Raw genomic sequence first — 27,234 nt, forward strand, 5'->3', positions numbered from 1 at the left:
GCGAGGCTAACTGTTTGCACTGCTTTAGCTTCTTTGTCTCACTCCGTCATTTTTATAAATAATGGTTTCAAACCAGGTGCCATCGGAGTTCCTTAGTAAAAATGTCACGAAATATCAACAAATTTACCTTCGGTGCAGACAGCGTTGTGTGCCGAGCTCCGCCTACTGCTCACCCAATCGGTGTGCTTGGCTGGGGTTTCTGGATGGTTACAGTTTTTCTATGGGTTTTCATCATAAAGTATCTCAACAGTGAACCTATATTTTTAAATGGCTTCCAAATAAAGAATTCTTTAGGGACATAAAACATACATAAAACTGTAAAACTGACCAAATAAACGGGATTTTTTCTATTGTTTTGCCCATCCTTTCATAAGGTTTTTGGTTTTGAGGGGTACCCATAGCAGCAGGATGGCAGACAATCATGTCAGCTCCTTCTAGGTGAGCCCCATGTTTGGATTTTTTAAATTTAATCTTATGCCCTGTTTGATTAAGACAATTTGTAAGCCCTTTTCCTCTTTTCACTCGTGATTTGTCATCAGCTGTTGTCTTGGATTCATTTGTGCCCAGAATATTCTTTGAGTAAAACCTTCGGAAAAACTTCTAACGTCTTTCATTTTGATAACCTACCTTCGCTCTCTCTTCCTTTTTTTCCCTTTCCTCTCTTTCTCTCTCTCTCTCTTGCTTTACCCTTCTCCCTTTCTCCCCTTCTCTCTTTGTCTTCTTCTTTCTCTCCTCCTCTCTTTCTCTTTTTCTATTTCTCTTTGGATTTTTTTCTTCCTCTCTCTTGCTTCCCCAATCTCTCACACTTTCTCTTTTTATCTCTTTTTTCTCATGTTTTCTCTCCCTCTTTCTCCCTTTGTCTCTGTCCTTGTCCCATACTCTCTCTTTTTCTCTCCTTCTCTTACTCTTATTTCTTTTTCTCTTTTTTTCTTTCTCCTCAATCTACTAGTCCGGCCCCCGAGAGAATGTTTGTTCTATCGTGTGGTCACTGAGTTAAAATGACTTTGACAGCCCTGATTTAGACCAAATGTTATTTTCTACGTACATTTTTTTAGAATAGATCGTCACTGATCTATTTTAAAGGGACAGTGTGTAATACGTAGTGCCTCCTAGTGGTACAAAAAATTCAGTTCAAATGAATGATTTGAATAATAGGCGAAATACATAAACTATCTTGCCAATGTTATTTTTTTATAAAAATCAGAGAAATTTGTATTTGTATTTCTTTTACACAGTGGAATCCCCACTTAGGTCGCCGCCATCTTTGTCTGGCAACTTGCTGCTACGCTGTGCTTTGCGGCACTGGTTTTCGCAACTTGCTGCTACGCTGTGCTTTGTGGCACTCCTTTCTGTTTGCATTAGACAATACAGTGGTTAAATATAACACACTGGGGCTTTAAGAGCATAAAAGAACCAAGAAAAACTTTATTGGATCTAGACTATTTGACTTTTTCTTCTTTTTAAAAAAAAAATCTATAGTATTGTTATTATTCTATAGCAAATGTATTATTCCGGGTTAAAATCCACCCGCTGAGATAAACGATACTGCAATCGTAGGATAAAGGAAGGTCAATTCTTCTGCTTGTCATATTGCTCTTGAAGAATTCTCCGTTTAGCTCTAATCCCAATATTAACCCTTGCCCCTTTAACACTTGGAGGATTTAGTCTGAAAACGTAAGGGGTTTTCTTTAAGCTCAACAGTCTCGACCCCAGATACAAATACTAATAACAGTAAAAACGTGTTCTTATATATATGTACGTATAACAAAGCTGCAAAGTATGAACCAAACCATAGAAAAATAAACAATTAAACACATTTTTTTCAGATTTCTCCCCAACTGTTTTTGGCCTTTTTTTCAACCCTTTTGGTTGTTTTTTCATGTCCAGTCAGTTACAATGACACTATAAAACCTCCCCCTAAAGCTTTATGTAATTTATATATATATACATATAATTCTTTTTTTTAAATTAAGTAAAATATAAGCAACACTCTAAATGAGCATTAACCTAAAATAATGTTATTTTAATTCAAAAGGAAAAAAGGTAAAAATTGAATTAATGATATAATAATATACATATTTTAATCAAGTCAAATATAAACAAAATTCGAGATGAGCATAAACCGGAATTAATGATGCTTCAATTTAAAAAAAAAAAGAAAAAAAAAGGTAAAAAAAATAACGGTAATGATAATCACCATTTCTATACATGTCAAGAACCGGAACAGGATCAGAACCCAAATGCGTGACGTTTCTCACACAAGCCTTTTATTTTACGGGAAATGGGGAGTCATGCACGTTGCCGTGGAATGACAGGAAGCCAGAGTCCGACGTGATCGATACCAATTGCCCGAGCAGATATCGGACGGATGGGTTCGATACCAGACAGGACGGACAGACAGGGTTGATAATGAAACAGGATATCGAAATTAAACGGGAACAAAACTGGAAACCGTTATTAAACAGGACAAAATAAACGGGAACAATACCAGACAGGAAACACAAGCAGAAAGTCAAAATCCACGTCTTGCGGGGCAGAGGTTCGTTGACGGACTGACAACAGGTGAGTTAGAGCATTGAGTTTAAATAGAAGGAAAGCCTATCTGTTAACGAGCCGCAGCTGGCGCCACATGGGCGGGGCCAATTGGGCTCCATGGCAACCTTTACAATACATCTATGTGTGTATGTATATATCACATATAATCTATTTATATATTTAATTTTTTTCAATCAAGTAAAATTACAAAAAAATCTAAATGAGCATAAACCTAAAATAATATTTTATTTTTAAAAGAAAGAAAGTATACAATAATCATGAAAAGAATAATTTTCTTTGTTTGTATATATACTGTGAGCCACAAAAACAGTGCTCAAGAGCCGTAAGTTGGATATTGACTGCAAAGATGTTGGTTATTAAGTTGTAATTGCTTATTTTGTCGCTAGAGGTCGCTACTGACTTGTTTTTTGCATCGTACTGCCAAAACTTAAATTTAAACAAAGAAATACTGTAGTCAAATTAGCTCAAGTGGTACAGAGGCGTCAAGTCGTTCCTAATCGATCACAGATCTTATGATCAACCCTTCCGAACATCTTATCGGTGTTCCCCTTGACTCGGAATCAACCTTCATTTGCATCTTTCGCTTGAATTGTATCATCGAGAGATGTTTCTATGTGGAGCAGTTTGGAAGAAAACGATGTCATTTTCTGACCTAATTCTTCCCTGAAAGAGGGGGGTCTGTTTCCCCCCCAAAATCACGCCCTTTGCTGTGTCAGAAGAGGGGAGACTTCTCGGTTCTCGTGTCTTCGTATGGAAGCACGTGGACCAAGGGCTAAGCAAATGTTTTGGGTTTTTGAATGTGGCCGAGGGAGACGTTATTCTCATTTATGGAAAATTATACAAGCAGAGATCTACAGATTTCGTTGTATTTGTTTACATCGAATGGGTTTGGAAACACTCATGATAAAAGAGAAAGAATACATTATAATATATCAGGGCTCTGTTTTAACACTTCATTTGATATTTTGTTAGGTGGTATTACTGTACTGTAGTTGTATTTTGGGGGGGATATAATTTTGTAGTATTTGTCTAGTATCTCTATAATGGGATTTTCATGAAATTTGTATTGTAGGATTTTGTAGTACAGCACGGCGGCGCAGTGGTTAGCGCGTGTGCGGCACAGTTCCGAGGTCGTGGGAACCTCCTGCGTGGGTTCAAATCCAGCCCCCGGCCTTACTGTGCGGAGTTTGTATGTTCTCCCCATGCTTGCGTGGGTTTCCTCCGGGCACTCCGGTTTCCTCCCACATTCCAAAGACATGCATTTCAGGTGAATCGGCCGGTCCAAATTGTCCCTAGGTGTGACTGAGCGAGTGAGTTGTCTGTCCCCGTGTGCCCTGCGATTGGCTGGCAACCAGTTCAGGGTGTCCCCTGCCCACTGCCCGATGATTGCTGGGATGGGCTCCAGCACCCCCGCGACCCTACTGAGGCTAAGCGGTGTAGCTAATGAGATGAGATGAGATTTGTAGTATCTCTATAATGGGATTTTTATGATATCTGTATTGTAGGATTTTGTAGTAGGATTTTTGTAGTATTTCTGGAGTATGATTTCTGTAGTAATTCTGTAGGAGGATTTTTATGGTATTTTTATAGTGTTTGCCTGTAGGGTTTTGTAGCATTACTGTAGCAGTATTTTTATCGTAATTCTGCAGTAAAAAAATATTGTAGTATTTTCGCACTAGGATTTTTTGGTAGTATTTACATAGAAGGATTTTTGTAGTATTTCTGCAGTAAGAATTTTTTCTAGTGTTTTTCAGTTGGATTTTTTTATTTTGTCGTACTTATATAGTAGAATTTTTGTAGCATTTTTGTTGTAGGATGTTTATAGTATTTATATTTTAGGGTAGTATGTCTGTGGAAGGACTTTTGTAGTAATTCAGTCTGAGGATTTTTGTAGTATTTCTCTAGCATGATTTTCGGAGTATTTCCATAATAGGATTCTTATAGTAATTCTATTGAAGGGTTTTGTTGTATTTCTGAGGTAAAAACATTTTCTAGTATTTTCGCAGTAGGATAATTTGTTGTATGTATGTACTAGGATTTGTTGTAGTATTTACTTAGTAGGATTTTTCTAGCATTTCTGTAACTGATTTTTTTCTGATTTTTTTGTAGTAATTCTGTGTGACAATTTCTGTAGTATTTCGGTGGCAGGATTTTTGTAGTATTTCCATAATAGGATATTTATAGTATTTGCATTGTAGGGTTTTATAGTACTGTACGTCTGTAGGAGGATTTTTGGTTGCATTTCTGTAGTTGGGATTGTTCTCAGCTCAGGGATGCTGCTGGAAATGTGAATTTCCCTTCGGGGATGAACAAAGTATCTATCTATCTATCTATCTATCTATCTATCTATCTATCTATCTATCTATCTATCTATCTATCTATCTATCTATCTATCTATCTATCTATCTATCTATCTATCTATCTATCTATCTATCTATCTATCTATCTATCTATCTATCTATCTATCTATCTATCTATCTATCTATCTATCTATCTATCTATCTATCTATCTATCTATCTATCTATCTATCTATCTATCTATCTATCTATCTATCTATCTATCTATCTATCTATCTATCTATCTATCTATCTATCTATCTATCTATCTATCTATCTATCTATCTATCTATCTATCTATCTATCTATCTATCTATCTATCTATCTATCTATCTATCTATCTATCTATCTATCTATCTATCTATCTATCTATCTATCTATCTATCTATCTATCTATCTATCTATCTATCTATCTATCTATCTATCTATCTATCTATCTATCTATCTATCTATCTATCTATCTATCTATCTATCTATCTATCTATCTATCTATCTATCTATCTATCTATCTATCTATCTATCTATCTATCTATCTATCTATCTATCTATCTATCTATCTATGTAGTATTTCTGCTGTAAGATTTTTTTCCTAGTATTTTTTTCAATAGGATTTTATTGGAGTATGTATGTGGTAGGATTTTTGTAGTATTTACATAGTAGGATGAGTCTTGCATTTCTGTAACAGGATTTTTTTTACCTGCACTTCACTTTAATCAAGGAACTGGTATTTAAGGTGTGTGCCAACAGCAGAGGCTGCAGTGTCATTGTCTTTCAATTCAATTTACGTTTCCATTTTGTTTTCCACTTCTGTTCCAAGTTTGGTCTCGTTGTGGTTTTCTAGTTTGGTTCACACGTTGATTGTTTTAGACCGTTTGTCACTTTCTTTCCCTGCATTTGGGTCCACCCGTGAAAAAAGATACAACGAAAACAAGTCTACTTAGAAGAGATAATAGGAACGTTGGTGTCATGAAGAAATTGGTCGCCGTGGAGTGTTATACGAGTCAGATGTTGAACTCCTGGTGCATTCTTTCCTCAGCCGCTGTTTTCGCCTTTGTACCTTGCAGCCGTAAAAGCAAGAAAGGAAAAGTGAACGCCGGCGGCGGTCTAATTGATACTTTCTGCCGCTCTTTCTCCCTGTAAGGCACAGGGATTCAATCCGGCCCGCGAGACAACACTCAGAGAAGCGCAAGAGAAAAACAAGCTGCAGGTTGAAATATGTCAACTTGATGTTGCCAAATAAAGGTGCCTCGAACAAAGACACTGTACTTGTATTTCTTTTTCTCTCTCTCTCTCTTCCTCTTTTCCACCCCTTTTCTCCGACTCTGTGTCTCTCTTTTTCTCTTCCTTTGTTGCTCTTTGTCTCTTTCTCTCTCTGTGTCTTTTTAACTTATTTTGCTCTAACTTCCTTTTATCCTTTTCTCTTTCTCTCTTCCTACCCTTCGCGCTTTCTTTTTTTCATTTCTCTCCTGTCTTTCTATTTCTCTTTGGATTTCTTTCTTCCGCTCCCTTTCTTTCCCCTCTCTCACGACTTCTCTTTTTATCTCTTTTGTTTCTCACGCTCTCTCCCTCTCTCTCTTTCTTTGTCCCATCTGCTCTCTTTTCTGCTCTTCTCTTCCTCTTATTTCTTTCTCTCTCTTTTTCTTTCTCTTTAATCTACTAGTCCGGCCCTCGACAGAATGTTTGTTCTATCGTGTGGCCCCTGAGTTAAAATGAGTTTGACACCCCTGCTGTAAGGCCTCATTAGCCTCTACAGTCTACAGTCTCCCACACAGCGACTAAACTACTGTTTTGTTTGAGCAGACAGGGGATATACAGTAAGTTAAATCGAGGCAGCCCACACACTTATGGAGACTATTTGGTGCTCTTGTTTGAAGATTGAAATTTCTATATACCGAAGCCATATCCCCCTAGTGCACGGGTGTCAAACATGCGGCCCGCGGGCCGGATCAGGCCCACCATGGATTTTGTTTAGGCCCCCGAAACAACACACAGAGGAGAACAAGAGAAAAAGCAGCGGCAGTATGAAATATGTCCATTTAATGTTGACAAAGCAAGGTGTCACTCGCCAAGCAACTGGTGCTTTATTTCTTTCTCTCCCTCTCTCTCTTTCTGTTTCTCTCTGTTTCACTGTCTTTTCTCTCTCTCTCTCTGTCTCTCTTTCTGACTCTCGGTTTCTCTTTTTTCTCTATTTATCTATTTCTATAGAGCTCCCTGTTTCTACGTTTCTCTGTTTCTCTTCTTTTTAACAATTTTTTCTCTTTCTTTTTCACTTTATCACTCTCTTCTCTCTGTCTCTTATTTTCTTTCTTTTTTTCTCTCCTGTGATCTCTCCTTTCAATCTCTTTCTTTTTTCATTTCTTTTGCTCTCTCTCTCCCTCTACGCACTCTGATTAAAGGGATAACCCAAACCTGTCTTTTTTCATGTTCTCCTTTTATAATTCCTTTTTTTCTTAACTTCTTTATACAACATAATCATTCGTAATATAATTTTTCAAAGCAAGTGAGCCGTTTGAGAGCCGGCTCTCTCGAATGAGTTGAGCCGAAAAAGCCGGTTCTCTAAAAAGAGATGGACTTTCTTTCACTACATAACTACCACATGAAATCTGGGGCGGCAGACGCATGCGCACAGTAGCATCAAACCGCTGGCTTCGTTTGCAACAAAAAAAAAAAAACGATACAGAGATAGAGGCTACTGCGGCGAACTTGTTTGACTTGATAGATTCGCCGTTTGGTGATAGTCGGTGTATACCGGATGGTACCCATCATTGACAAATTTGCGTTTTTTCGTACAGATTTTCTCGTACGTGGTACACGCCTAAAATGCATAATAGACGTACTTTGGACGGCAAAAACGTACCGGTTGACAGGTATGTTATGCTGTAACTGAGTCAAAGCCTTCTCATTGGCTGGAATTCAAACGGTCTCCACCGCAGGACACATTACTGTAATCACATTTCCCACAATTACGGAATATGAAATAGAAAAACAGCGAAGCGATAGGGTCCCTCTAAAAGCGGAGCTTTGCGTTTATCACCGAGACTCGGCCCGTCGGCGGTAAATTCTCAAAGACCCCGCCGAGAGAGCGAGAAATACTTCATCATGGTAATCTGGGCGGGTGTCACCAGGGTGTCAACGCCACCTTCTGGGCCTCCCTTGTTTTACGATTCGGGATTTACGTCCGATTTCGCTCCGGGGGGGAGGGTCCCTGAGGGCTCTGGAGTAGGACGTCGGTGCGGACTGCCCGTTATGGGCTTGTTTATTATGGCTTGAAGATTTGGTGAACTTTCCTGTGGATGCTCTGTTAGAGTGCCTTGTCGTCTGCTGCGTGTGCATGTGGGTAACGCGGAGAGGATGAAGAATATGGAGGGAATATAGCGCGAATCCAACTTGACACCCATCTTATGGGTGATGGTGATGCGAAATTCGAGGCCCTGGTTGTTGTTAAAATCCTTTTTATTTATATATATATATATATATATATATATATATATATATATAAGTCGAGAGAGATATCTAGAGAGAGAGAGAAGTCTAGAGTGTGTAAAAAGAGAGAGGGAGAGAGAGCGTGAGAGAAATCTAGAGAGTGTGTAGAGGCAGAGAGAGAGAGAAATCTAGAGTGTGTAAAAAGAGAAAGGGAGAGAGAAATCTAGAGAGTGTGTAAAAAAGAGAGATTGAGAGGGAGAGATCTAGAGTGTGTAAAACAGAGTGTGAGAGAGAAATTGTGAAATAGAGAGAAAGAAATCTAGAGAGAGAGGGAGTGAAAGAAATCTAGAGTATGGAAAAAGAGAGGAGGGGAGAGAGAGAGAAATCTAGAGTGTGTAAAAAAGGGAGAGATCGAGGGAGTGTGTAAAACAAGAGTGTGAGAGAGAGATTGTAAAAGAGATTGTGAAAGAGAGTGAGAGTGAAAGAGAGCGAGAGAAATCTAGAGAGTGTGTAAAAAGAAAAAGGGAGAAAGAAATTTAGAGAGTGTGTAAAAGAGAGAGAGATCTAGAGAGTGTACCAGAGTGTGAGGGAGAAGATTATGAAAGAGTGAGCGTGAGAGAGAAATCTAGAGAGTGTTCGAAAAGAGAGAGGGAGAGAGAGAGAGAAATCTAGTGAGTGTGTAAAAAGCGAGGGAGAGATAGAAATCTAGAGAGAGGGAGATCTAGAGAGAGTGAGAGAGAAATCTAGAGAGAGATGGAGTGAGAGAGAAATCTAGAGAGTGTTCAAAAAGAGAGAGAGAGAGAGAAATCTAGAGAGTGTGCAAAAAGCCAAGGAAAAGCGAAATCTAGAGAGAGAGAGATATAGAGAGAGTGAGAGAGAAATCTACAGAGAGATGGAGTGAGAGAGAAATCCAGAGAGTGTTCAAAAAGAGAGAGAGAGAGAGAAATCTAGAGAGTGTGCAAAAAGCGAAGGAAAAGAGAAATCTAGAGAGAGAGATATATATAGAGAGTGAGAGAGAAATCTACAGAGAGTAAGAGAGAAATCTAGAGAGAGATGAAGAGAGAGAAATCTAGAGAGAGTGTAAAAAGAGAGAGGGAGAGAGAGATTGAGAGATATCTAGAGTGTGTAAAAAAAGAGTGTGTGAGAGAGAGAGATTGTGAAAGAGTGTGAGAGAGAGAAATCTATATATACATAGAGAGAGAGAGAGAGATCTAGAGAGAGAGGGGGAGAGTGTGTAAAAAAGAGAGAGAGATTGAGAGAGAAAGATTTAGAGAGTGTGTAAAAAGAGAGAGGGATGGGTGCCACCAGGCTGTACTTGCCCAAGACACACCACATGGAATGGTGCTCCGACGACCCTAGTGGTTAATGGATATACCAACTCACCCACCCAGTATTACCTAACACGCGAAAGGTCCCCGGTTCTAGAGCGGGTGGAAACATTTGTTGGCCAGGAGAGGCATGGGCGCCACCAGGCTGTGCTTGTCCAAGACACACCACAGGATGTGGAGCCCGACGACCCTCGTGGTCAAGGGATCCATGCACATGATTCTGTTCTTTGTTTACAAGGTCATAAACTGATTTTAACCATGGCCCCCCAGTACAAATAGTGTGTTGAAATCAAATAGAATGCCTTTTCCTAAGTCATCTACAATCTATATCCCTTGGGAATTAGATGTTGTGCTCGCCCTGCTACGCTTTGGGTTCGATTTATGTTGATTCTGATGTTATGCAAGCGTGGTCAGCAGAATTTTTCAACAGATCAATCATTGCTTAAATATAACTCATGCACCCAAACTATGAAGGGACAGTGTGTCATTTAGCGCCTCCTAGTGGTGAAAAAACATTCATTTGAAAGAAAACAATATTGATTTGAATCCTAAACAAAAATGCATGAACTATCATACAAATGTGAATACTTGTAGGTGGAGACATTTGTATTTATTTAATATCAGATGAGGGAGCTGATAGAATTGTTTTTTTCATTGTTTTTCTTCTGTTTACTTTCGAGGTTTTTTTCTTTTTTACTTTTTTCCAATTTTTTTTATTTATAATTTTTATTCATTTTATTCATTTTTATTTTATTTTGTATTTTTTTTATTCTTTTTGCCATTTATATTTTCTTCTTTTTCTTCTCTATTCTTTCCCTTTGATTACCTATCTTTTTTGTTTCTTTTCTGTCTCCTTTCATTTCCTTCTTCTTTTTTCAATTTTTTTCTGTTTTCCCTGACATTTTCTATTTTCTTTTTCTTCTTTTTTTCATTTTTTTCTCTCCCATTCACAAAGGCCGGCCAAATGCACAAAAAAGGAAGGAAACACTGTGATATTTGGTGACTTTGAGTCTCCTTAGTTTGTATTTTCCCTCGTTTTTGATTTCCCCACGCAATACAAGTGGTCAAATTTTACACACTGTCCCTTTAAGTTCTTTAGTGGGTCAAAAAATGTGCTTTATATACGGTGTAAGCAAAAAATAAGAGAATTTTCCAACAATTCTTTGCGGCCTCGTACCATTTTACAGACTGTGGTTGCTGACCACTGCTACAAAACATAATTATAGTGAAGGATATTTTTTCCCCTCTCGTTTTGAGCTTCTAAATATCGCTATCCAAAAAATGCTCCTGTGTGCCTTTTTTATGATTTCAGTGATGATAATTAGCGTGCGTTAACGCCTGTTAATGGCAGCATCCATCTCTTGAAAAAAAAAAAAAAAAAAAAAAAAACTGTCCGTGTGTGTGCAAGGCGGCGGGCGTCCGTCAGTAGTAAATCCGCAGTGGGCTCCGCCCCCTTCCCCCTTCCCCATTGGTGGATCCAGGCCACCTCCCTCCCCCTGCCTCATTAGTATGCAAGTGACGAAGGTGCGCGTGCGCGTTTCCCTCCGTGCGCGTCCGTCGAACGAACGGATGGGAGACTGAAGGAGATTTACGTTTGCACGCGCTCCGAAAAAAGAAACGGGAATTCCATTTTTCTTTCCCGTCTTTCTTTTCTTCTTCTCCTCCTTTCTTCTTCACTGTCGTCTCTTCTTCCTTATGCCCTTGTCCTCGGCGGCTCCTCTCACCACCCTGGCCAGTATATGGATAGAAGCTCTTTTTATCAGCTCATACAAGAGCAGGTAAGCTGGCGGATGCGGTTGCCATGGTGACGGGCTTTGCTGGAGGCGGATGGATGTTAGGGATGGAGAGCTGATCCCTCCGAAAAATGGGGGGCGGGGGGCGGAGGGGATTCTGCGGAATGAGCGATATCATGGAGCCATGTGGGTGCATACGTTGCGAGGTCAGATAGTGGGGAGAGAGGGGCGTTGGGGGGGCGCTGGGGGGGCGTCAACGTCTCCTTACGATGAATGGGTGCAGAGGATCGGGTGAGGGTGTTGAAAAAACGACTGGATTTATAGCACTTTGAGCCAGGTTACTCCAATCAAATGTCATTTTCAATTATCCCCGGATGTCATTGGCTCCCAGGGTGATTTGGGGGCGGGGGGTAGCCTCCATTGTTTTTTCTAACCAATCAAATTCTTTTTGGACCCGATTTCGGGTTTATTCAACAACCGATCTCGAATCACATTTGATGGACAGCAGTTCAAAATGGATTTCGGTTCCCGGGGGTCAAAGTTGAGTGTTACATCGCTGACAACCCAAATCAACGAGAACAGGGGTCTCGGATCCCCACCTGGAGTGCCAATTGCGGCCCTCGGGGTGCTAGTTTAAGCCCCCCCTCTTTAACTCATTCAGTGCCATAACATATGTTTTAGAACAGGGGTGTCAAACTCATTTGAACTCGGGGGGCCACACGATCGAACAAACATTCTGTCAGGGGCCGGACTAGTAGATTAGAGAGAATGAAAAAGACAAAAAAATAAGAGAAAGAGAGGGAGAGAAAAGTAGAGAGGGTCGGACAAAGAAAGAGAGAAAGGGAGAAAGAGAGAGAGAAAGAGAGAGAAGCCAAGAGAGAGAGAGATAGAGAGCTCATGAGAAACAAAGAAGATAAGAGAAATAGTGAGAGAGGGGGAAAGAAAGAAAGAAAGAAAGAAATACAAAGAGAAAAGAGAAGGAAAGAAAGAGGGAAGGAGAAAGCCAAAGAGAGAAAGAAAGAGAGAAAATAGAGAGAAAAGGAAAAAAAGGAAAAACAGAGAGAGTAAAAGAGAGATAGAGAGTGAGAGAAAAAGGGAGGAAGAGAGACAGTGAAAGAGAGATAGAGAGTGAGAGAAAAAGGGAGGAAGAGAGACAGAGAAACAGAGAGCGAGAGAGAGACAAGTACAGTGTCTTTGTGAGAGGCACCTGGCTTTGGCAACATCAAATGGACATTTTTCAACCTGCAGCTCGTTTTTCTCTTGTGCTTCTTCAAATGTTGTCTCGCGGGCAGGATTCAATCCCTTCGCGGGCCTGATCCGGCCCACGGGGCGCCTGTTTGACACCCTTGATTTAGAAGCATTGTCTCTGACTGCCATAACATACCCCAAAATATATTCTAAAGGCTTTGGCGCTGTTGATCAGTATGTATCAAGCCTCTGGGAATGATTTCAGTATGATAAATCACCACGACATGGCAGGAATGTCTTTGATCAGATCTTTGTGCTCACATCAAGGAGCCCACACTTCCTCGTGTTGCTTCCTCTATCCAGCGATTGAGAGTGTGTGGACCGAAATCATGTGATCACATCACGGGAAACATCGGGCCCTTAAAACTTGAAGCATGATATTCAGAATATTATGGTTTTTAATTGTTTTTGGCAAGTTCATCATCCTTAGTGATTTTCCTTTTGTCACTGTGTTGTATCATCCATTTTCAGATAGGCAGCTAAACAGTTTGTGACCTTTTGAGTTTTCCCTCACCGTTATGTAGGTTTTAGATCAGGGGATGGTGTCATAATAGTCTTTAGTCAGTGCAACCCTTTGAGACTCCTTGTGATTAAGAGCGTCATAAACAAGCATGACACGACTATAATTTTCCTTCACCAAGCCGGTTGAGTGCCATTGACGTTTAGAATTAAAGGGACAGTGTGTGGAGACTGGAAGTGAAGAACATCAGGATAAGCCTCCATTGATTTCTTTTCGTCCAATCGTTTTAACCTGCGATTTTAAATCAGTTTCGATTGAAGGACTGATTTTCGCCGCCGGGGGTCAAAGTTGAATGGCGAATCACTGACAACCCTCATAAATAAGCTCAGGGAGGCGGGGCTTGTCTGTGGCATCGTGTATTTCCTTGTTGTTGTTTTGTTTTGTGAATGTGTGTTTGTAGCAAGCTGAGTAAGAGGAAGCTTGTGGTCACGTTTCTGAGTCATTGGCTGGGAAAAGCACTTGAGGAATGGCGAGGAGTCAATCATCAGAAGGACTTGGGGGTTTGTAGCCACGCCCCTTTTTCTTCTTCGTGAATTTTTTTCGTACATTTATGGTCGGAACACCAAAATGTTGAAAGAGCCATATCGGACCCCAAAAAACTCAAAACTTGTACTTGGAGTCGCAAAAAACTTTATATAAGCCTTATAAGGAAGGGAAATATATAAAGTGGCACCTCTACTTTTGAGTTTAATTTGTTATGGGAGTAGATTTGTAACCTGAAAAATTTGTAAGTAGGGACACCTTTTGAATATAAATGCGCTATTCCGTTCCAAGCCCCACAAAAGTATATATATATTTCTAATAAATCATGAAAGAGCATCAGAACATGAAATAAACAAGTATTAAAATTAGACTGGTCCTCATCAGTGTTTTTGGCATTATGTTTCTTGAAAAACTGATCCAATGACGTCTGCTTTTGCTGTTGAAATTGCGCGGTCAGACATCATCATAATGTCAGGAACCAGAACAGGATCAGGACCCAAATGCGTGACGTTTCTCACACAAGCCTTTTATTCTACGGGAAATGGGGAGTCATGCACGTTAGGCAGCAGTCTGGCGTGGAATGATAGAAAGAGGCTGACGAGATCGATACTAATTGCCTGAGCAGATATCAGACAGATGGGGTCGATACTGGACAGGACGGGGCAGAAAGGGTTTATATCGGAACAGGACATCGAAAATAAACAGGACAAACTAGACGGGAACAAAACTGGAAACTGATAATAAACAACGGGACAGACAGAATTGATACCAAAACAGGATATCGAAATTAAATAGGACAAACTAGACGGGAACGAAACTGGAAACCAATATTGAACAGGACAAAATAAACGGGAACAATACCGGACAGGAAATACCAACAGGAAACAGGACCGAGTCAAAACCCACGTCTTGCGGGGCAGAGGTTCGTTGACGGTCTGACAAAAAAAGACTGAGAGCACTGAGCTTAAATAGACGGAAAGCCAATCTGTCAACTGACGCCATCTTCTGGCCGAAATCATCATTGCAGCTTCTGTCAAGCTCCTTTTGTTACGCATGCTTTTTTGTGGGGGGCGTTTGTGTGGGCATTTGGACTGTATTGAAAGCAGTCCTTTTCTTACTTTCACCATTTTCATCCTAGAATGAACGAAACCCTCAAGCACACGCGTGAAATCTGTCTCCTTCACTCTATCCCTCCATCCTTTCCTTCGGTGTAATACGCTCTGTAACCGGAACACAGAGGACAAAAGTGAGATAATAGCAAATAGGTGCGGTGGGAAAATATATGTAAAAGCTCTTTGAGCTTAGTTAGCAATTGTGAAGACGTACTTAAAATATTTAATTTGAGACTTTTTCAAGACATTTCAAACTCCGTACCCCACTTTTTACTTTAACAGTATTCTATGGAGCCCTCCTAGGGACATAGTAAGTTTAGAAGTCCCGTAGTATTTGTCATGGTTGCCATGGCGCCCAATCCGGTATTGTTCCCGTTTATGTTGTCCTGTTTAATTTCGGGTTCCAGTTTAGTTTCCGTCTGTTTTCTCTCCTGTTTATTATTTTCTCCAGTTTTCGTTCCCGTCTAGTTTCTCCTGTTAATTTTCGATATCATGATCCGTTATCCTGTCTCCCCATTTCCCGTAAAATAAAAGGCTTGTGTGAAAACGTCACGCGCTTGGGTCCTGTATCTGTTCTGGTATTCTCCACGATTTGCTATTGAAAATCTAGTGAGTAGCAGTGCAAAAATAGTCGATTCTTCTGCCTTTTTTATTATTTAGATAAACTAATCATGTTTTAATTTTCCTCGGTTTTCTTAAATAGATCTTGAGGTGAAATTACCGCTGTGGAATACATTAATTAATGATATTAAACATACTGATTTGAAGTAAATCAAATCAGAAAATCAGAAAACTGATGTATTGTAAAATAATAATAAGTCCGAAATGATCACTAACTCACTATCCAGTAATTTGTGATTTAATTATAATAATAGTAATAATAAGAAAATATTCTACTTCAAAAAACGCAGTGGAGTTAAAAAAGGGGGCGCCATGTGAGGCAGATGATCATTAAAAGGCAAGTCTGAAGAGTTTTGAGTTCGGATTCGAAAGTGGAAATTCCGGAGGTCAAGCGGCAACGAGTTCCAGAGCCGGGGGGCAGAGCGTCTGAAAGCGCAAAAGTATCACCTCTACCCGTTGTGCGATGAGTACTTCAAATTTTATTTTGACACATTTATGTCAAGCCAAAAAGAACGAGGCTCTCCCAAGCTGCTCCCCTTTTATCATCCTCCAACGCTAATTTGCATTGAGCAGCATTTAAACGACTCCCTACGAGGCGTTTAAGCGGCGGAAAATGGAATCGGAATCGCCCGCGTCAAAAGCATTTCCTCACGTCTCCCTTTTCGGTCGAGGAGCCACAAAAAAGGGGGTCGGGGGATTGACGGGAGTGGCAGATGTGATGGATTTCTTTTGGCGGATGTGGAATTTATCGGCTTTTGGAGGCCATTTGGATGTTTTATCAGCACAAAGTGCTTTGTGTCTGTGAATGCCACACAGCGGGAAACTTCAAAATAAGAGATGTCAAGCCGCGTGTTGATACACTTAAGACGAATGTCAAAGTAAACTTTGCAACATAGAGAATTAAAGATTGCGCATTAGATGAAACTGACTACATTGAGTTCAAATAGACATCAAAGTGCGGATTTGTCTTGATAAACCACAAAGAGCATCGAAAATCGGATTTAAATGAGGAAATCTGCAGGAAGTGAACAATAATTCAGTGATTGCTAATAATTCAGTTATTGAGGACCAGAACACCACCCGGCAATATGCAAAAAATTCATGAAAACGCCCCTCCCCCTCCAATATAGCGCCTCGTAGCAAAAGTCGACCGGGGATAATTGATCACGGCCGCACGTTAGCCAGGAAAAAAAGAGTAGCCATGCATGAAAAAAATTTGCTCTCTCTGCCCCATCTCTCAGAAATAGGTGACTTGGAATAATGGTTTGCAGCCGAAACAGTGCAGTTCGTTTAGGTGTGCCACAATGGCACGTTTCAGTTGCCTGCACCAGAAAGAAAATCTTTTTACCGGCCCCTGCTCTCAGCAATAATCAACTGGGGATAATGGATCAAGGACACGCATTAGCTGTCAATTTCAAACGGAAATAACGAAAAAAAGTCGCCACACAAATTTGCTTTCTCAGCCCCAGCTCTCAGCTATAGTTGACTGGGAGTAATGGTTTGCAGCCAAAAGAGTGAAGTTTGTTTTAGGCGTGCCACAATGGAACGTTTCAGTGACCTGCACCAGAAAGAAAATCTTTTTGCCTGCCCCTGCTCTCAACAATAATCGACTGGGGATAATGGATAAAGGCCACCCGTTAGCTGTCCATTTTAGGCGGAAATAACGGAATAAAGAGCCTCCACGCATGGCACAAATTTGCTCTCTCGGCCCCAGCTCTCAGCAATAGTTGACTGGGGATAATGGAATGCAATCAAAACAGTGCAGTTCATTTAAGCCGTGCTACTATGGCACGCTTTAGTAGCTGCACCAGAAAAAAAAACTTTTTGCTGGCCTCTAATGAATCAGGGCCACGCGTTAGCTTTTAATTTCAGGCGGAAATAATGTGAAAAAAAAAGCCACGCATGGCACAAATTTGCTCTTTCGGCCCCAGTTCTCAGCAATAGTTGACTGGGGATAATGGATTGTAGCCAAAACAATGCAGTTCATTTTAGGCAGAAATAACAGAAAAAAAGAGCCGCCACACATGACACGAATTTGCTTTCTTGGCCCCAGCTCTAAGCAATAGTTGACTGAGGATAATGAATTGCAGCTAAAACTGTACAGTTCATTTTAGGCTGGCTTGAGGGGCCTGAACTGGGAAAAATATATTTTTGCTGGCCCCTCATGAATCACGGCCACACGTTAGCTTTTAATTTTAGGTGGGAATAATGGAAAGAAAGAGCCACGCATGACACAAATATGCTCTCTCGGGCCCAGCTCTCAGCTATAGTTGACTGGGGATAACGGTTTTCAGCCAAAACAGTGCAGTTCATTTCAGTGGCCTGCACCAGGAAAAAAACCTTTTTGCCGGCCTCTGCTCTTAGCAAATGTCGAAGACTGATAATGGATCACAGCCTCACAGTTGCTGTTCATTTTATGCGGAAATAACTGAAAAAAAGAGCTGCCACGCTTGACACAAATTTGCTCTCCCTGCCACAGCTCTTAGCAATAGTTGACTGGGGATAACGGTTTGCAGCCAAAACAGTGCAGTTCGTTCTAGGTGTGCCTCAATGGTACGCTTCAGAGGCCTGGACCGGATTGAAATTTTTAACGATCATAAATTTGTTTTCTCCAATGATACATTGAATTATTTCTTGTGTTAGACTTCACGAATTCAGATCAAAACGTGTCAAGTTAATCCAGAGATTAATCGACCGATTAATCGACTGATTATTCGACAGATGAATCGCTTTTTCCTTTGCAGACCTCATTTTTATTTCCAGGCCAGCGATTTCACCGTATAGCCTTAAGCGCTACAGTCTCAAACCCATTTTTCAGAGAGAAATCTTTTCACCGGAATGACAGTGACTTTTATTTTGTAGGGTCGTCCCATCAAAACGCCCGTAAAATGACTTGTGTTCTGGACGACTGGAAGTATACGGGCTCTCTGGAGGAGCCAGGTCTTTTCATCCGCAGTCAGCAGTGTACTCTTCCTTCCAATTTTATTTTGTTGAGCTCTTCCCACGCAGTCGTAAAAAAACGAATCGACTGTGGGGGCAAAGTCTGGCGCTCAGGGGCGACGTTTTATTTTGAAAATAATATATGTGTTTATTGCATATATACAACTGTGATCCTGTTTTTCTTTTTCGACCAATTTTTGAGAATGACTATGTTTGCTCGTTTAGTCCCATTGCGGCAAGCGGCTATTTTACGAATCAATTAATCGGTTGTTGTTGTCGATTAATCGATGAATCCGGTTAACTCAAAATGATTTAATCTCTTTTCTGAAACGGAATGTCAGTTTAAATGAACAATAATGTAGTTGCTATTGGAATCCCTCATTTATTGCAGTAATTTGGGATCAGAACCCCCCAAGTTATGCAAAAATCCACAGTACCCTTCCCATTTTTAACAGCCCCCACTCACATCAATAGTTGACTGGGGATAATGGATCTTAGTGGCAGGGTGCTGTCAATTTTAGACAGGGAAAAAACGGGGAAAAAAAGAGCTGCCACGCAGGGCACAAATTTGATTCCCTGCTCTCTGCAACAGTCGACTGTGGATAATGGCTCGCAGGCGAAAGAGTGCAGTTCATTTTAGAGGGCCACAGTGGCATACTTCAGCGGCCTGAACTGAAAAAAAAAAAGACATTTGCTGCCTCCCTAAGCAATAGTTGACCGAGATAACGGATCACAACCACAAATTTGCATTTTATTTAAACTGGGCCAGCACACCCTCTGACATAAGTCTCCTCTGGCAGTCCCCGCCCGCAGCAATATGGGTTTGGGGATAATGGATCGCGGACGCATGAGTGCAGTTATTTTCAGTGGAAATACAGTAACAGCAAAAAAAAAAAATCATCAGGCCCCACAGAAGTTCGCCTTTTCGATTCCCACTCGCATCAAATATGTGATTGGGGTAATGGATAATGGACACATTAGTGCAGTTATTTTCAGTGAAAATACAGTAACAGCAAAAAAAAATCATCAGGCCCTACAGAAGTTCGCTTATTCAACTCCCACTGGCATCAAATATGTGATTGGGGGTAATGGATCACGAACACATGAGTGCAGCTATTTTCAGCGCAAATACAGTAATGACTAAAAATCCATCAGGCCCCACAAAAGATCGCTCTTTTGATCCTCACTCCCATCAAATATGTGATTGGGGGATAATGGATTGCAGCCACACTAGTGAGATTAGTTTAAAGCAGTTACACTGTAATGGCAAAAAACAAAAAAACAAAAGTGTGCTCTACCTGTCTTTGCTTGCAGCATTAGGCAATCAGAGATAATGGATCGCAGCTGCACGACTACTGTTTACTTTTTGGTGGCCAGAACGACAGAAAAAGCAACAGGGCCTGAGAAAAATGTGCTCTGCTGGTCTCTGCTCGCAGCAGTATGTGATCAGGGATAATGGATTAAGGAAAATGTGTTAACCAGCGGAGGTATTGAGGCTACAAAGAATAAAGTAGCCAGGGATTCAAGTATGTCAGAAAAATTGAGAAAAAATTGGACTCTGATTTTTCTAGAAGAAAATGAAAAATGGTACGTTCAGGTTAAAACTATCTAGTTTCAAAATAATCCATTTCGGTGATACTCTAAAATGATTCACGAACCATTCATTAAATATTTCATAATTTTTCCTCAAAACAAAAACAAACCTGCTTTTATTATGAAAGAAAAAAACAAAAGATTGACAATCATTTCCTGCTCAAAGGCTTCATTTGATCAAGTTAAATACAAAACAATACTAAAACAAACACAAATCAATATTTTCTAATCGATTTAACATTCGCCCCCGTGAAGCTCGAATTTACCACAGACGCCTGAACGCCACATCCTTGGCGTTCTTCCATTCATCTGTATTCTTTCATTTCCTTCTCCAATATTCCGAGACGGAGATGGGAACGGGGGGCCTGGCCGTCACCATGGCAACCTTTACAGTTTGTCACCTTGTTGCAGTGAGTCGCTTTCCTCGGAGGAAAATTCTGCACCCCCCCAACCCTTCCCACCACCAGACCCATTCGCTAATTTGTGTCCTTGTAGCTCATTTTGCTAATTGATAGTCCTAATTGGCTGCCTGCTCGGGTTCCTCCGCCCCTTATTTCCCCCCTCAGTGTGGGCTTATGTGTGCAAGGTCAGGACTAAACCTGCTGCCAGAAGTGGGTAATAGAAAACATACCATAATTTCCAGACTTTTAGCCGCACCTGCCTCTTTGATGCGTCTGAATGTTGACCCAAACAGCAAGAGAAGCAATACGACTTCGAATAGAGTGAGAAAAGATTTCTATGTTGAGTTTCCTTTTTTGAGTCGCAATTGATAAAAACATCATGTGTCTACGGGGGCGCCAATCGCAATTTTAAGAAAACTGCAGGGTTTTAATTGCAAAAAAAAAAAAAAACGCTTTTGTTTCTGTGTGTTAGTCAGTGTTAGGGGGATAATGGATTGCAGTCAACTGTGTTTTTAAGAGTTGATACACTTGGGTAAAAATAAAAAGGTGTTGAATATTCTTTGATGGCCCCCTTGTGGCAAGAACATAAATCCAAGGAGCTCATGTAAATGTCCGCCATCTTGCTGCTACAGGTAAAACAAAAACCTTGTGAACTGAAAGTGTGGAAGCAGTGATATTTTATTTTCGTCCAAATTCTACAAACGGTTCAAGAACAGCATTCGTTTTACTTGGAGTTCGTTTTGGATTGGGATTTTAGGCAGATTTGACAGGAACTGTAAGGGGTTAAAGCGGGTCAAAAGTTGAAAAATCACAATTTTTCACACCCGAAAACAAAATAGAACAGTACAAAAGACTTTCTCAAAAAATCCCTCAGAATATTTGATAAATAAAATACAGTTTTTGTGCGAATGTATCCATTTCATAAATAATTTTGGGCAGTGATTGGCTCGGACACACATAAAAGCTTTATGATGACGGGACCGGTCTGAACTGGTCCATACTAGCTTTATGATTATCGGTCTGAACTGGTCCATACAAGGTTTATGATGACCGAACCGATCTGAACTGGTCCAAACTAGCTTTATGATGACCGGACCGGTCTCAACTGGTCCAAACTAGCTTTATGATGACCTGACCAGACTGAACTGGTGCATACTAGCTTTGTGATGACCGGACCGGTCTGAACTGGTCCATACTAGCTTTATGATGACCGGACCGGTCTGAACTGGTCCACACTAGCTTTATGATGACCGGACCGGTCTGAACTGGTCCACACTAGCTTTATGATGATCGGACCAGTCTGAACTGGCCCAAACTAGCTTTATGATGACCGGACCGGTCTCAACTGGTCCAAACTAGCTTTATGATGACCTGACCGGTCTCAACTGGTCCAAACTAGCTTTATGATGACCTGACCAGACTGAACTGGTGCATACTAGCTTTGTGATGACCGGACCGGTCTGAACTGGTCCATACTAGCTTTATGATCACCGGACCGGTCTCAACTGGTCCAAACTAGCTTTATGATGACCTGACCAGACTGTACTGGTGCATACTAGCTTTGTGATGACCGGACCGGTCTGAACTGGTCCATACTAGCTTTATGATGACCGGACCGGTCTGAACTGTTCCACACTAGCTTTATGATGATCGGACCAGTCTGAACTGGCACATACTAGCTTTTTATGAGCGGACCAGTCTGAACTGGTCCATACTAGCTTTATGAGGACTGGACCGGTCTGAACTGGCACATACTAGCTTTTTATGAGCGGACCAGTCTGAACTGGTCCATACTAGCTTTATGAGGACTGGACTGGTCTCAACTGGTACATACTAGCTTTATGATGAGCATAATGGTCTGAACTGGTCCAAACTAGCTTTATGACAACCAGTCTGAACTGTTCCATACTGGATTTATGATGACCAGACTGGTCTGAACTGCTCCAAATTACCTTTCTGATGACCAAACCGGTCTGAACTTGTCCAAACTAGCTTTATGATGACCGGACCTGCCTGAATTGGTCCATACCAGCTTTATGATGACCGGACTGGTCTGAACTGGTACATACTAGCTGTATGATGAGCGGACCGGTCTGAACTGGTCCAAACTAGCTTTATGATGACCTGTGTGATCTGGTCCATACTGGATTTATGATGACCTGTCTGAATTGGTCCATACTAGCTTTATGAGGACTGGACCGGTCTGAACTGGTCCAAACTACTCTGATGATGACCAGACCGATCTAAACTGTCTGGTCATCATAAATTAGACCGGGCGGGTTTGAACTGGTCCAAACTAAACGTTTGGCAGGATACAAGCGATAAAAACGCGTCAGCAAAATAAAAGGTCACGATCATATCAAACCAGTCTGTACTACTGACATGGCTGCCACTACTCAAACAACAAATTAAAAAAAAAAAAAATCTTATTTTGAGGTGGTTATACAAATTAAATCTATATTAGTAGAGGAATGTGTGCTTGCTCAGCATAAACGTTGCACTTGTGAGTCTAGCCAACGAGGCGTTCGGGTTCGCGCCGACTCTTTTCATGTCTGGCTGCTCGCACCCTCCAACACTTGCCTCGTCCTCCGTCAATGTGTGAGTCAGTGTGAGTGCGTTTGGACAGTCGGGAGCTGCGGAAATATGCTGACATTTTTTGTAAATCGCTAGCAAACAGATTTTGGGTGACACATCCTGCTATTTCTTGTCCAAGAGTGGCCATTGCCTTTGATTTTTTTCAATGTGACGCTAATTAAAAAAAAGGGTGATTTTTTTTGTTCTTTTTAAATAAAATGGAAGGAGACAATGGCAAAGGCAATGAGAGTAAATAGTAAGTGAATTATTTCAAGCTTTACCTGAACGTGTTGAAGCAGGTTTGATGCTTTAACTCAGGAGTTAAAGCAGAGTTATAACTTTGACTTTTGAGTGAGCTTTAAAGCTTTAACTTTGTAAGTTATAAATAAGGCTTTTGAGTGACTCTTAAGCAAGTTGAGTCTTGACATTTCCGGGAGCTTTGAAGCTTTAACTCCGATTTGGTTAACTCTTGTTTGAAGGGCTTGCAATAGATATATAAACTTTGTATATTCAAGTGAACTTTTTAACACCAAACTAGTTGAATCAGAGTAAAAACGTTGACTTTTGAGTGAGCTTTAAAGCTTTAACTCCGATTTGGTTAACTCTTGTTTGAAGGGCTTGCACAAGAGTTAAACAACAGTTCAGTCCGAGTTAGTTCAAGAAGATTCAAAACAGATTCAAATTTAGAATTTTCAAGTGAAGTTTTTAACACCAAGCTTGTTGAAGCAGAGTTACATTTTTGACTTTTGAGTGTGATTTAAAGCTTTAACTCCAGTTTGGTTAACTCTTGTTTGGAGGGCTTGCACAAAAGTTGAACAATAGTTCAGTCCGAGTTAGTTCAGAAAAATTCAAAACAGGTTCAAACTTTGTACATTCAACTGAACTTTTTAACACCAAACTAGTTGAATCAGAGTGAAAACGTTGACTTTTGAGTGAGCTTTAAAGCTTTAACTCAGATTTGGTTAACTTTTGTTTGAAGGGTTTACACAAGAGTTAAACAACAGTTCAGTCTGAGTTAGTTCAAGAAGATTCAAAACAGGTTCAAACTTAGAACATTCAAGTGAAGTTTTTAACACCAAGCTCGTTGAAGCAGAGTTAAATTTTTGACTTTTGAGTGAGATGTAAAGCTTTAACTCCAGTTTGGTTAACTCTTGTTTGGAGGGTTTACACAAGAATGAAACAACAGTTCAATCTGAGTTAGTTCAAGATAATTCAAAACAGGTTCAAACTTTGTATATTCAAGTGAACTTTTTAATGCCAAACTAGTTAAATCAGAGTTAATTTTTATACTTTTGAGTGAGATTTAAAGCTTTAACTCCGATTTGGTTAACTCTTGTTTGAAGGGCTTGCACAAGAGTTAAACAACAGTTCAGTCCGAGTTAGTTCAAGAAGATTCAAAACAGATTCAAATTTAGAATTTTCAAGTGAAGTTTTTAACACCAAGCTTGTTGAAGCAGAGTTACATTTTTGACTTTTGAGTGTGATTTAAAGCTTTAACTCCAGTTTGGTTAACTCTTGTTTGGAGGGCTTGCACAAAAGTTGAACAATAGTTCAGTCCGAGTTAGTTCAGAAAAATTCAAAACAGGTTCAAACTTTGTACATTCAACTGAACTTTTTAACACCAAACTAGTTGAATCAGAGTGAAAACGTTGACTTTTGAGTGAGCTTTAAAGCTTTAACTCAGATTTGGTTAACTTTTGTTTGAAGGGTTTACACAAGAGTTAAACAACAGTTCAGTCTGAGTTAGTTCAAGAAGATTCAAAACCGGTTCAAACTTTGTATATTCAAGTGAACTTTTTAACACCAAACTAGTTGAATCAGAGTGAAAACGTTGACTTTTGAGTGAGCTTTAAAGCTTTAACTCAGATTTGGTTAACTTTTGTTTGAAGGGTTTACACAAGAGTTAAACAACAGTTCAGTCTGAGTTAGTTCAAGAAGATTCAAAACAGGTTCAAACTTAGAACATTCAAGTGAAGTTTTTAACACCAAGCTCGTTGAAGCAGAGTTAAATTTTTGACTTTTGAGTGAGATGTAAAGCTTTAACTCCAGTTTGGTTAACTCTTGTTTGGAGGGTTTACACAAGAATGAAACAACAGTTCAATCTGAGTTAGTTCAAGATAATTCAAAACAGGTTCAAACTTTGTATATTCAAGTGAACTTTTTAATGCCAAACTAGTTAAATCAGAGTTAATTTTTATACTTTTGAGTGAGCTTTAAAGCTTTAACTCCGATTTGGTTAACTCTTGTTTGAAGGGCTTGCACAAGAGTTAAACAACAGTTCAGTCCGAGTTAGTTCAAGAAGATTCAAAACAGATTCAAATTTAGAATTTTCAAGTGAAGTTTTTAACACCAAGCTTGTTGAAGCAGAGTTACATTTTTGACTTTTGAGTGTGATTTAAAGCTTTAACTCCAGTTTGGTTAACTCTTGTTTGGAGGGCTTGCACAAAAGTTGAACAATAGTTCAGTCCGAGTTAGTTCAGAAAAATTCAAAACAGGTTCAAACTTTGTACATTCAACTGAACTTTTTAACACCAAACTAGTTGAATCAGAGTGAAAACGTTGACTTTTGAGTGAGCTTTAAAGCTTTAACTCAGATTTGGTTAACTTTTGTTTGAAGGGTTTACACAAGAGTTAAACAACAGTTCAGTCTGAGTTAGTTCAAGAAGATTCAAAACCGGTTCAAACTTTGTATATTCAAGTGAACTTTTTAACACCAAACTAGTTGAATCAGAGTGAAAACGTTGACTTTTGAGTGAGCTTTAAAGCTTTAACTCAGATTTGGTTAACTTTTGTTTGAAGGGTTTACACAAGAGTTAAACAACAGTTCAGTCTGAGTTAGTTCAAGAAGATTCAAAACAGGTTCAAACTTAGAACATTCAAGTGAAGTTTTTAACACCAAGCTCGTTGAAGCAGAGTTAAATTTTTGACTTTTGAGTGAGATGTAAAGCTTTAACTCCAGTTTGGTTAACTCTTGTTTGGAGGGTTTACACAAGAATGAAACAACAGTTCAATCTGAGTTAGTTCAAGATAATTCAAAACAGGTTCAAACTTTGTATATTCAAGTGAACTTTTTAATGCCAAATTAGTTAAATCAGAGTTAATTTTTATACTTTTGAGTGAGCTTTAAAGCTTTAACTCCGATTTGGTTAACTCTTGTTTGAAGGGCTTGCACAAGAGTTAAACAACAGTTCAGTCCGAGTTAGTTCAAGAAGATTCAAAACAGATTCAAATTTAGAATTTTCAAGTGAAGTTTTTAACACCAAGCTTGTTGAAGCAGAGTTACATTTTTGACTTTTGAGTGTGATTTAAAGCTTTAACTCCAGTTTGGTTAACTCTTGTTTGGAGGGCTTGCACAAAAGTTGAACAATAGTTCAGTCCGAGTTAGTTCAGAAAAATTCAAAACAGGTTCAAACTTTGTACATTCAACTGAACTTTTTAACACCAAACTAGTTGAATCAGAGTGAAAACGTTGACTTTTGAGTGAGCTTTAAAGCTTTAACTCAGATTTGGTTAACTTTTGTTTGAAGGGTTTACACAAGAGTTAAACAACAGTTCAGTCTGAGTTAGTTCAAGAAGATTCAAAACCGGTTCAAACTTTGTATATTCAAGTGAACTTTTTAACACCAAACTAGTTGAATCAGAGTGAAAACGTTGACTTTTGAGTGAGCTTTAAAGCTTTAACTCAGATTTGGTTAACTTTTGTTTGAAGGGTTTACACAAGAGTTAAACAACAGTTCAGTCTGAGTTAGTTCAAGAAGATTCAAAACAGGTTCAAACTTAGAACATTCAAGTGAAGTTTTTAACACCAAGCTCGTTGAAGCAGAGTTAAATTTTTGACTTTTGAGTGAGATGTAAAGCTTTAACTCCAGTTTGGTTAACTCTTGTTTGGAGGGTTTACACAAGAATGAAACAACAGTTCAATCTGAGTTAGTTCAAGATAATTCAAAACAGGTTCAAACTTTGTATATTCAAGTGAACTTTTTAATGCCAAACTAGTTAAATCAGAGTTAATTTTTATACTTTTGAGTGAGATTTAAAGCTTTAACTCCGATTTGGTTAACTCTTGTTTGAAGGGCTTGCACAAGAGTTAAACAACAGTTCAGTCCGAGTTAGTTCAAGAAGATTCAAAACAGATTCAAATTTAGAATTTTCAAGTGAAGTTTTTAACACCAAGCTTGTTGAAGCAGAGTTACATTTTTGACTTTTGAGTGTGATTTAAAGCTTTAACTCCAGTTTGGTTAACTCTTGTTTGGAGGGCTTGCACAAAAGTTGAACAATAGTTCAGTCCGAGTTAGTTCAGAAAAATTCAAAACAGGTTCAAACTTTGTACATTCAACTGAACTTTTTAACACCAAACTAGTTGAA

General features: G+C 39.6%; 1 protein-coding gene across 2 annotated transcripts in view; it reads left to right on the forward strand.

Moving 5' to 3' along the window:
• Window positions 1–27,234, forward strand: part of rhbdl1 (rhomboid, veinlet-like 1 (Drosophila)) — an 82,293-nt gene that overhangs the window by 9,708 nt on the left and 45,351 nt on the right. Inside the window, exon 1 of one of the 2 annotated variants that reach the window (XM_088323570.1) lies at window positions 11,218–11,422. The exons of the other annotated variant lie outside the window; for it this stretch is intronic. Coding sequence (XP_088179696.1) covers window positions 11,384–11,422 — 39 coding nt within the window. The 5' untranslated portion in view covers window positions 11,218–11,383. Of the gene's footprint in view, window positions 1–11,217; window positions 11,423–27,234 lie in introns of those variants that run through there. 2 annotated transcript variants of the gene reach the window in all.

This window comes from Urocampus carinirostris, chromosome 19, assembly GCF_059441175.1.
Source record: "Urocampus carinirostris isolate Australia breed hairy pipefish chromosome 19, RoL_Ucar_1.0, whole genome shotgun sequence".
Taxonomy (NCBI): domain Eukaryota; kingdom Metazoa; phylum Chordata; class Actinopteri; order Syngnathiformes; family Syngnathidae; genus Urocampus; species Urocampus carinirostris.